We start from the raw sequence: 12,820 nt of genomic DNA, 5'->3' as shown, positions 1-12,820 counted from the left end.
AAAAACAATTCAGAGTACAAAATTAAACATATGGTATAGAAGGTAATAGAAAATGACGTAACCTAGCTTTTTGATAGTTTAAACTTGAACCAAATAAAAAAATGATGGGTAATTTTCTTGTTTAAACTATTTTTACAACTGAGAATTTGTGTTAGTGTGATGAGAGGAAGAAGAAAGGAACCCACTTGTTGTGAAGAGAGAAGCAGCAAAATTTGATCTTCGGTTGTGGTAACATTTTCTCCTAACACTTCCTTCTCTTGCAATTAAAGACTCGTAACTTTATATGTAAAACTTTTTTTACCATGCTTATTTTAGGGCATATTTACCTTTGTAGAGGTGACATTGGAGTGACTTTTATCTCTTTGATAATCTTATATAAAGTTCTACAAATTTGATAAAGAGATGAAAAGTTAAATCTGGTGTCTATGTTGTTAAAACAGACTTGAAAAAAAAAAATATAGATAGAGATGTTGTCATATCATGTTCAGACGTGTCATTGATTTACATATAGATTTATAGATGTTATTTTGAAATGAGACTAGTGTCATTGAAAATATTATATCAACGTTTACAAATGATTCATGACCCAATTCTAACATTTGTTGAACCAAACTTAGCCCTTAAGTAACCAAAAATTCAAAATAAAATGTTGAGCAATATTCAAATTTGAGCTATTTTTTGAGTTGAATCTATCATTTTAGGATGAGAATAATTCCATCCAAGTGCTTACAACTTCTAGGAAGACATGATGTGCAAATAATATTCAAATTTGAGCTATTTTTTGAGTTGAATCTATTGTTAGAAGTTGAGTATTTAATTGTGAATTATACTTTAATATTTGGAAGAGTTTTCTGATTTATTGATATCCCACATCGGATAAATCACTCATTTCCATTTTGTTATTCTCTTATATAAATGGTCGACTATCAAATATCAAGACATCAAAAAATAAAGTTGGACACTTGTTTTAAATTGCTCTCTGGCATTCAAATTGGCGTAGGACGTGGGATCGATATGCAGCATTGGTCAAATCAAAATTGCACTAGAGGTAAATACTTTGAATACTTCCCATTTTATATTTTTTAATTACTTTTAGAATAAGGATATTTTATGACCCCTTAATCTTTATTTATTTATTCCTTCTTACTTTTTAATTTTTTTTTGGAAGTTTCTTGCTTTTTAATTACTTTTAGATTTAGGAAATTTTATGACCTTGAGTTGACTATTATTTTTTTAACTATAATACATATTTTTCTTTTTGATTTGGATACCTTGAACTAAGTGTGAAATTATTAACTAGAAGAAATACACACTTTGATCTTTCAATTGATTTGGATACCTTGAGCCAAATAAAAATTTATATGATCATATATATAATCGTAGATCGTAATTCATTTTTATTTTTTTTTGTCAAAAATCTTAATTTAATGGTATTTTTTTTTTTATTTCTTTTGACTAGCAAGGAAATAAAATCTGAAATCATTTAAGAAAAAGTTTCTTAAAATCTGAAATTCTCAATTTAATGTTTGCAAAGTACCTCATTCATGGTATAGTTCCAATTGAAAGAAAATTATATTTTTGAACAATTATTTTCCAGGATTCAAACTCATTGTAGCCAATAATTTTTTCAGACCATATCAGTCAGCTGATCTAGAATTTCAAACATCTGATCTTCATCAACCGAGATCTTAACGATGTTCGATACCAAGCCACTTGTGTCTGCAATGGCCTCAATTGTGCTAATGCGAACCATCACAAATGAGCTTATTCCTCATGAGCTCCTACACATTTTTCAAGCTGGACTTCACCATCTTTTTCGCCAATCCTCCGCACAATTCACCATAATCATTGAAGAATTTCAAGGGATGGCAAGAAACCAAGTTTTTGAGGCTGCACAAGCCTATCTAGGGACTAAAGCAACTGTCGCAGCAGAAAGAGTTAAGGTAGGCAAATCTGAGGATCATAAAGAGATTGCATTCAATATTGATAGAAATGAAGAAGTGAGTGATGTTTTTGGAGGTGTTAGTGTAAAGTGGAAACTAATTTGCATACAAGTGGACTCTTCGCGGATTCGAAGTTATGATAATGACTCAGCCGAGTCAGAATTAAGATCATATGAGCTAAGTTTTCACAATAAACACAAAAACAAGATCATTGATTCATATTTTCCTTATGTGATGGAGATAGCTAAACAAATTAAACAAGGAAACACGGCAATCAAGATTCACTCAATTGAATATGATGACTATGATGGAACCATTCGTTGGAATCAGGAACCTGTTAAGTTCAACCATCCAATGAGTTTCAACACTCTTGCGATTGATGAAGATCTTCAAAGGGAAATTATGAACGATTTGGACAAATTTGTGAGGGCTGGAGAGTTTTCTAGAAGAACAGGGAAAGCTTGGAAACGCGGTTACTTGTTGTTTGGTCCACCTTGTACTGGAAAGTCTAGCTTGATTGCTGCCATGGCTAACTATCTCAAGTATGATATCTATGACTTGGATCTCACTGATGTACAAGATAATAAGCGCTTGAAGCAACTTATTCTTGACATTCCCAAGCGTTCTATACTAGTGATAGAGGATATTGATTGCACTATAAATTTGCAGAACCGAGAAGAAGATAAAGACGTGGTTGATAATGGATACAATAAGGTATATATTTTTCTTCAAATATATCATTAATCTTTGGGTTTCATTCATACTAAAATATCATTGGGATGCATAAGAACAAGAAAAGATTTAGAAGTATATGAGCGTACATGATTCTAGTGTAGATACATTTAACTATAGTCATAATTTAGCCAAGAAATTAACGTTTGTTGATAATGTCAACAGGTGACACTTTCAGGACTATTGAATGCAGTAGATGGTCTTTGGTCGTGCTGTGGAGAAGAACACATAATTGTATTCACAACAAATCACAAAGACAGGCTTGATCCTGCTCTGTTAAGGCCTGGTAGAATGGACAAACAAATTCACTTGTCATATTGCAACTTTTCTGCTTTTAAGCAATTGGTTGTCAACTACCTCTGCGTTACTCAACATGAACTCTTTGATAAGATTGAAGTGCTTCTAGGAGAAGTTCAAGTTACTCCAGCTGAAATTGCAGAAGAGCTAACCAAGGATTGTGATGCTACAGAATGCCTACAAGACCTTATAATATTCCTCCAAGCAAAGAAAATGATCAAGGAAGAGGTAAAAAATGAAGAAAACATTAAAGAAGAAGGTGAACTAGGTAGAGAAAATATATAGGTCATGTTTGGTTCTGTACTGTAAAACATTAAGCTAAGCTCATAAGTAGACATTCTCATCCTTTGATCAACATGTACTGAGACTTTAGATTCTCTTCAGTCGGGTCACAATTTTCATTTCAAGCTGACAAAGGCAAATTTCAAGTGTAAAATATCATAATTGTTTTATTATCCATCCAGTAGGACTGAATTTTATCTTAGATTATCTTCAGGAATGTTACATGCCACAATGCAGGACAATTCAATTGTATGTCTTTGTAACTAGACTCGTCTTTGTAACTAGACTCCCCTTTGAATTTTTTTAGCGGCAAATGTTCGTGTGATTATGGTAGAGTATTTCTCTCCTTGTCAGGACGTAAACCTAGACCCTTAACTCATCAATTCATTCGATCCCTGAGCTAAAAACCAATTGAGCTACCAAACACTTCGATTCCCCTTTTAATTATGTTACTCACCAACAGCCGTGTAGCCACATGGCTCAGGATCCACAATCACTATGATCCCTGAGCTCACCTTCACGGATAAGGATCAATCCGATCAACTCGATGATCCAACCACCTGAAGTGTTTTGTTTAGTCTTTTTTTTTTTTGCATCAAGTCCACACAACTCAATCACACTTGAAGTATTTTGATTCAAATACTTGGTTTTTTACAATTCTTGAGCTCATAGATGGGAGAAAAATATAGAAAAGCGAAATGGAAATAATATTGATCATGACAGAGTTGTTCGTTCCATCAAGTAGTACATTAAGAATTTAAGATTTATATAATCAATTCTACAAAAAAAAGATTTATATAATCAATTAACACCCAAATAATTTCAAACTAATCCAACTAGCATGTAGCTTTGCTCTAAAAAAAACGAATTTTGCTTAAATATCCATAATCTTCACACGACAAAACAATCAGTGATCTGCTACAAGATTTATGGTAGCTAAATCGTAGCTAGTTTTTAGTAAAACACATTTATTTACTGTTTAGTTGGGAATTTGTTGTCATATCGGCAGTAGCATGGATTGGGCGGAAAATTATCTAGGAAAATATTTCCTACCTAAGTGGTAAATATTTACCAAAAAAGTGGTAACTAATAAAAATAAAATTCTAGTGACTTTCAAACTAATTTGTAGCAATATAATGATCAAAATTTTATGATTCCTAAATATTTGGCTAGGATATTGCTTAAATAGTTTCACAATAAAATTCCTAGCTATGTTCCTAGCAATTCGTAGTAATCTTCAAGCAATTTAGTTTTTTTTAATAAATTACAAAGTGTCTTTTCAATAACCATTTTTTTATATCTGTAATCGTATATTTTTTTTTTGGTCTCTTTATCTGTAATCAAAATTTATTAGGCTAGATTAAAAAAAGTAATCACATCAAATATATTATAGAGGTTTCTATATTGTGGATGATTAAAAAAACTAATCACATCAAATCTCTTATAATATAAGAAAGGAGTGCACGCTCAACAGGAGCTTGACATCTGGCAGCGTGTATGTGTGCCATTTGGCAGCGGCTTTGCTTGACAAGTGGGTTCGTCATGTGTTGACAAGTGGCAAAACTTTTTCTTCCCTAAAACTTTTCCCACACTTTCTTCCCTCTTCTAAATTTAAATTTCAAATTTCAAACATAAAATATTATATGATTAGACTTTAGTACAAAAATAAGTCAGAACTTTTGCAATAAGTTCACACTCCTCTACTCCATACTTTTAGCTCTTAAATCTGAAATTTTAATTCAAACTCATTTTATTCTCAACAACATTTTAAACAAGATTCAATAGTCCAATTCACATACTGATCTTCTTTTCTCTCAACTATTTCTAATCTTCATTTTCTTTTCTTATTATGCAGGGAAATTTCCTCTTTTAATCGACGAAGGTGTAAAAGAAAATGAGAATACGGTAAGGGTAACAATAACTCTTCTTTTTCTTTGCTAAATAGTATTTTTAATATATTTTTCTTCATATCAACAAGTAAAACTGCCTTCTTTTTTCCAGCAAAATCAATATGACAAGATCTACATCAAGGTATTGTGTATTTCTTTTGTATTACTTTTTTCTTCATTGAAAAAAAATAAATAATACATACATACAACCAACAAATTGCAATAGGAAAAAAAAAAAAAAAAAAGGTCCAACAGCCACGGTAGAATGTGTTTGTTCAATCTTTTTCAAATACTTCTAAACTTACATAATCTTCCTTTAGTTTATTATTATTTTTGAAAGAAAAAAAATTGAGTAAAAATAAAGTTTATACTATTTTTTTATAAGAAAAAAATAGCTTATAAATGAAAATGAAAACAACCATGAAGGATTAAGAACAAGAAAAAGCATAAGAAAATAAAGATGAGTACAAACATCAAAAAAGATAGCAACTTTGTCTGATATAAACTGTGTCTACAATTTTCACTTCCATTAATTTGTTTTTACAATTTTTGCAGGAGGGAGAGATTTAGGAGGTTGTTTGATTTGTCCACGTATCAGGACTTGACGGTGGAGAGATGCATGCTTTAGGTTGGGGGAGGAAGGGGAGGCGTGGGGGTGGAGGCGTCGTTTGTTGGCGTGGGAGGAGGAGTTAGTAGGGGAGGTTAAACTTTTACTCTCTAACGTATCTTTACAGGTTTCTAGTTCGGATAGTTGGTTATGGCGCCCAAATTCAGGTGATGGCTACACAGTCAATGGTGTGTATCAAATGCTCATGTAGCAGGAGATGCACGATCATGATGTCGTTTCAGATGTGGTGTGGCATAAACATGTTCCGTAAAAGGGCTCTATATGTGTGTGGCGGTTCTTTCGCAATAGGTTGCCTACAAAGGACAACCTACAACGTCGTGGTGTTATCCCCCTTGATGCTCAATTGTGTGTTGCAGGGTGTGGCCAAAATGAAATAGCCAACCACCAAATAATACATTGTCCTACTTTTGGTTCCCTTTGGCAACTTGTGAAATCTTGGCTAGGTGTGTATTCAGTGGATCCTCTACATGTCATGGATCATTTTGAGCAATTCATATATGCTTTAGGAGGGCAGATTTCTCGTCGTTCATTTCTACACATGCATGATTTGGCTTTGTTGTATTTGGGTTCTATCGAATGAAAGGAACCATCAATTGTTTTCTAATAATGTTAAATCAGCTATGCAACTGATGGAAAAGGTAAAAATTACTACACTTTCGTGGCTGAAAGCTAAGAAGTAATGTATGTTTTCCTTTTGGTTCTTATATGTGGTGACAGCAACCCCTTGTTTGTTTGAGGATTGGTTGCCCGTTGTTTATCTCTATTTGTTTTCATGTTTTCATGGATTGGATGATGTAATTTTGTTCTGCTTCTTTCAGCACTCCTTGTGCTAGAGAACAAATTTGTTTGTTAATATATCCCATTTTTCCTTGTTCAAAAAAAAAAAACTTAGGGTAAATCATTATAATTTACCCTATTAACTAACATTTTTATAAATATCTACATTGTTCCCCTTAAAAATAAAAAAATCGACATCGTTCTTTAAAAAAAATAAAAAAATCTACATTATAAGATATGATTAGATGGATGGTAATTTATACAAACAATACTTTATTTTTTGAAAGAACAAACAATACTAAAAAATTAAATCTTGACTGATTTTCGTTCGGGTCACTTTCACATTTGTATTTTAACCTAATATCCCGTAGAACATTCTAACTAAATAAAAGAGTTATCTAAAAAAAAAAACTTAATAAAAGAGAGGGTAACTCTCATTTAAACAAAAAAAAAGTAGATAAGTATGTGCAATCTAAAATCATTTATTGTTTATAAATAATTATAATTTATTATTTTTAATTTATTTCCATGTTAAAATATTCTTTATATATTTTATTATGACCACTTTCACACATTTTCCAAATTAATGTAAAAAAACAAATTAAAATCATATTTCAATTTTTGACTGAAAATAACATTTTCTTTATGTAGAAATTTTTATATAGCAATATAAAAATTTGTAAAATTATTGGTAATAAAAAACAAGTCAAAGCATTTACTATTAGCATGGTCCCATTTTTAGTTAATTATAGCATTTACATTTTTAATTAATTATTGTTCCCTAAAGCTCTCAATAAATAGCTTCTTGTAAAAATTGTTTGTTCATCTTCTAAAGCTCTCAATAAACAGTTTCTTGTACTCATTATTTGTTTATCTTTCAAGAGAATATGGCTACTGGCATCAACTGCATGCAACTTTTGATCACTTTTCTATGCATTGCTTGCGTTTTGACTTTAGGTAACAAATTTACTTGTTCTATAATTATTTTTTTGAAGTATTTTTAATAGAATGATTTATAATACTCATTTTTTCAAAAGGTGATTGAAATGAAAATGAATGTTTTAACAATGAGAATAAGTTTTCTAAAATTATATAAAATGTGTTCGACATGTTTAAAAGCTTTTGAGTAAAATTAGACCATGAGCAACAAAACAAAAGTAATACTATAATACTTATAGAACATTTCCTATCACAACAGGGCTATTGGAAATGACATCTAACATATTGCCATTAGACATATTTTAGCGTCGTTTTTTTATTTTGCATAAACTCGCACGAGATTACAAATCAAGTCTACGGACCCTTTTTGAGTTTGTGTAGACTCGCGAGTCTGATAACCTTGGTCACGTATATTTCTTTCTAACATTATCATATTTGATGCAGGAGGAGCAATTAATGGAATACCTCCTGAAACAAATTGCATCAGCAAAGGACCATGTGCAAAATATAGTGACTATTGTGCTGTTTTTTGTTCAAATACTGGGTTTGCTAGGGGTGGCAAGTGTAATGAAGATGGCGTGTGTTGTTGCCATGAATAATTGTATATTCTCAGAGTATTGATACAAATCTATCTATACAAGTAACTACTCATAATAAAAGATGTTCATTTATAACATGGATTTTACGACTATTTGAAATAGAAACAATATATCTTAATAATTTATTTTTAATATTTTATGTGTTTTATAGTAGCTGTCGTTTTATTTATTTTATATTGGCTGTCATTTTATTGTTATCCGGAGTATGAGTGTTGTAAACTTCACCGTATTGAATTGATTTCTTACTCATAAAAATAAGTATCATATTAATGTTTTTTTTTTCTTCTTCTAAGTAGCCTAGTAGCTAGAGCTCACACAATTAAACGTTGAGAAGTGGGGTGTCCGGCCGGGGTTCGAGCCCCATCCTCTACATATAATATGCAATATCCCTACCAACTGAGTTAAGCTCACAGAGATTATGATTTTAATGTTTAACAAAAGAGAATAATGTTCCTAAAAAAAATATAATGTTAATAGATATGGTGATTTATCTTTACCAAATATATTCATTTATAGCCCTTTATTTTACTGAAAATTCATTCATGTCGTATGAAAATGTTTTATCGTATAATATTTTTTACGTCGAAAGAATAGCATTCAAATAAAATTGAATGTCTCCCAAAAAAGAAATTAATGTACATTATAATTTTGAGAGGAAAATTTAATGCCTTATATTTCTTATTAACTAACTGTACAAATCAAATGTAAGCCATGATGATAATTCATTTATTTTTATCGCCATCACCATATATTACAAAACAAATTAAATTTGAACATCTTTGACAATTCAAATTATAACTTCATGTTTAAAACAAAGAAAACAAATATTCACAAAAACCAAATGTTTGTTTTATGGTTGTAAAAAATATTCTCATGAAATATGAAAGTTATAAAGATGAGTTCATATGTTTGATACAAAGTTAGCAAATTAATTCCCGAGCATAAAACATTCTTAAGAATAAAACGACTTCATATTTCTCATGTTCTTGTTTCCAAGACAATAGGTGAGAATAAAATATTCTCATGATGGTGGGAATAAAACTTAAATGACGACCTAATAACTACCCTTATATCCCATGTTTGTAAATAATATCACGAATATTATAAATATTAACCAAACATTTTTTGTTTCAAAAATTACATAGGATTAAGATTCCAATTATTAATTCCTAGGAACATTATTCATGGGCATAAATTTTGCATTCATGAAACCAATATATAGTCTCTACTAGTTGAAAGTGTCAACACTGGATTGATTCAAGTGGTACGAGAGTTGGACCTATTATGCAATTGGTCAAAGTTCGACACCTAACTCTTGTGTATGTAGAAAATTAAGCTGGTAGAACAGAAACCACTTTATTTCTCTTACATGGTCTTTGACGAAGATTATTCATTGCTAAATGAGTAAATGACGGTAAAAACTTTGTTCTTAAAAAATAGTTAAAGTCAATATATAAGATTTCTCCTTTAAATTCAGTTCCCGTAAGCTTAGCTCAGTTGGTAAGGACAATGCATAACATATGTTTGACAAAATAAAATTCTCTTTTAAATTCTACGTTGATAGTAATGGTCAAATTCATTTTATCACAATAAAGTAAGCTTCATTCAAATGTTGAAAGAATAAGAGTACACTCAAATTGGTTATGAGTTGGGACATTTGTCATCCATACTTTGAAAGTCAAATAATTTTTTTTGGGGAATGAAAGTCAAATATTTTGTTATGAATACACATAGAAATATCAGAAACAAATAGTACATTATCGAACCAAACTATTAATCCTAACAACCAAACTATGTTCTTCTATATAAAGTTAATGGTCAGAAATAACGAAAGGTTTACAATACCTGTTCAAAAAAAACGAAAGGTTTACAATATTTAATTGCATCCATCATCGGAAAAAAGTTGTCGATGTTCACTCATTTCGACTATAAATAGTATTTGAACTAACCAATTCAACCACATATCGACAAGTCATTTTTAAGGCAGATATCATGTTGGATTTGGTGATAACCACAATTATCTTCTGCCTGCATTAGATTTTAAACTCAAGAAAGAATACAGTAGAATTAGCAACATTTTAATTTTTGGGGTGGAGTATCAATAGAAAATGGATATCAAAAGAAAAGAAAAAGAATGAAAAATGAAGATGAACATAAAAAAGTTGGTATACACACACAAAAAATCAACAGCCAAAAATTGTTCTCTTCAAAAAACAAAATGAGCAGTTCAATGAGTACCCATCTTGTTTTGGTACAAGGAAGGAAAGTTGGTAATGCTTCACAGTTTAGGATCCGTAGGTTATGATCTAACTTAAAGTATTTTTTACAAGTTTACTTTCTCAAATATATCTCACCTTTACCTAAACCACATTAAATCCAAAGACCACTAAAGTGTGTAAATATTATTTTAATCTTGAATGTCTATTTAAAATTTCTTCAAGTACATAGCAAGATGTATTCACATGATGAATGGAGTGGGAAAATTCCATGACCATCCCTATTAACTTTAGAAGGTACATACATTGTAGTATTCCTCAAGAAATTTAATGATGGACTCATAAGACTCATCAAATTTCCTCAAGAAATTTTCTAACATTAGAACTAAGGTTCCTAGATTCCAAATCTCTTTCTCAACTACTTCCTCGATATGTTAAACATCGACACACCTTCCGAGGTTCACTCTTAGTAACATTACTAGGTTAAGACATAAGTAGCTATTAATTTAAGAAGAGGCTGAGCTGTGGCCTATGACAAGAATTCTAGATAGATATTTGCTCTCAGGGCTCAAAGATCTATTTTCATAGCAAGCAGTCTTTCTTGTTCTCATCTCCTTTCGATACTTACGAACGTAACTCATATTAAACAAATAATTCCATTTCCATCTCCTTCCATTTCCATTTGTAAATTGTGTTTGTAATGACGTAACCTTGATTTCTTAGGTTACGACCTCTAGCTTTTCAGCTCCTCTAGGCGCTGCATCTTTGGGATTTGACACTATACCATTGGCATCTGATGATATATCTTCTTCTTTTCGATGCTGCAACTTCCTCTTTCTTTGATTCTAACTTTTCTTTCCTCCTTTTTCGTTTTTTCCTCACTTACTGGACTGTTTACAGATGGGTACTCTTTAAGCTCAATTCTTTCATCTTATGGTTCCAGAATATGATCTAGAAACGCAAGAAAGACTTCCTTAGGGTAGCTTGCCAGGTCAAAACCTAAATATGTTTTCCCACAACTCTTCATATATTTCCAAAGGTCTTGACTATCCTAATTGAACCCATCAAATTCCTTCTTTGTAACCAACTCTTCAGGCTGAGATCTTAAACTCCCTCCATCTTTGATTATGCCTCCAAAATATAATTCAGGACTATAAGAAATGAATCCATAGCAATCACACTTCGAAACCCATTTCTTCATTATTAATATTCCCCATTTTGCGTCATTTTCTTCCAGAATTCCTTTTATTCGTTCTTGAACTTCTTAAATTCATGCTTTGTGATACAATGATATGTTGGCAAATCTTGTGTTGATGTTGTAACCGCTACTAATGTTCTATTCTTACTCTCTTCAGAGGTGATAAGGCATCAAGTCTAATAACTCTTCTCATCACCAATTTATGCACGCTTATGGGTTTCAGATAAAGGTTTTGGCATGGAAGTGGAAAAAGGTTTTGATGGATTGGTTAAAATCATGGTGAAAGAAAATGTGGTTTGTTAATGAAAGGGGTATATTTATAAAGGAATAGGAAATGGAGGGTTTGGAATTTTTGGTATTGGAAAAGTGGAGGTTTTGAATGGTTGTGAGGTTGATAGTGATGGGGTGGTACAATTTTAAGGTAATGGAATTCAGAGAGTTGATGTTGGATGAGGGGTAACAGTTTAAGTATTCAGTGAGCGGAGAAAATGACGGTGGGATACTGGAATATTAGGTGCGTCGGGAGGTAGTGGGTGGGAAAAATATGCAAAAATGATAGTGTTGTGTGTCACGCGTCGTCCTAGGTGAGAGAATTTGTACCTTATGCTCAAAACTAGTCACCACTTAGATTTTCTCAGTGGGATTTGAATATTGAAATATGAGGCCACTTGCTTATTTTCCTCAATATTTATCACTTGACAAGAACTTGTTGTTCCAAACTGCAACTTCCAAATGATAGTTGCATCATTGTGTATCTCTGTTCATGCAATTGCAAAACAAACAAAAACATTGAAAATTAAAATTGGAAGTGGGAACACTCCTTTTATTGAGAGTTGCATCCCTTGAGCGCTTCTTTATTGTCATTAGCTTGACAAACTAACACCTAAGTTAGGGTGGATAATATGACAAGAAAAATATCTTCTCCTTCATCCAGGGGTGGATCTCTTTGGAGACCCCAGGTGCCACTGTACCCCCGAGTTTTGATATAAATATTATATTAGGCATAATAATCAAGTTAATATGTTCTGTTTCAGTGGTAATGTGTTCTCTCAACCCATTGCGTGTCCCGAGTTCAATCCCTCCGGCACCCTCCTTTTTAATAATTCTTAGCGAATTTTTCATATTTTATTCAAAAAATTGGCCCTAGTGGGATTCAAACCAGCATCCTACTTGTACCAACCAAGCATTTGTACCACTACACCAGTTTACTATGTTGTACATTATTTGAAAACGCTTAATATATATTTCATAAATAGTTGGCACCCCCGAAATTTATTTTCAAGATCCGCCACTGCCTTCATCTTTCTTTAGGTAAAAATC

At 31.7% G+C, this 12,820-nt stretch overlaps 1 protein-coding gene across 1 annotated transcript; it reads left to right on the top strand.

Moving 5' to 3' along the window:
* The first annotated feature begins 10 nt into the window (after positions 1 to 10).
* LOC11407775 (AAA-ATPase At3g50940) lies at positions 11 to 3,520 on the top strand. The gene is made up of 3 exons (XM_003596356.3): positions 11 to 1,048; positions 1,632 to 2,657; positions 2,841 to 3,520. Exons 2-3 carry the CDS (start codon positions 1,695 to 1,697, stop codon positions 3,255 to 3,257), a joined length of 1,380 nt encoding a protein of 459 aa, XP_003596404.1. The 5' UTR covers positions 11 to 1,048; positions 1,632 to 1,694; the 3' UTR covers positions 3,258 to 3,520.
* The last annotated feature ends 9,300 nt before the right edge of the window (positions 3,521 to 12,820 follow it).

Source organism: Medicago truncatula, chromosome 2 (assembly GCF_003473485.1).
Source record: "Medicago truncatula cultivar Jemalong A17 chromosome 2, MtrunA17r5.0-ANR, whole genome shotgun sequence".
Lineage (NCBI taxonomy): Eukaryota > Viridiplantae > Streptophyta > Magnoliopsida > Fabales > Fabaceae > Medicago > Medicago truncatula.
The sequence above is the reverse complement of the archived record's forward strand: the minus strand, read 5'-3'. Positions and strand labels throughout refer to the sequence as shown.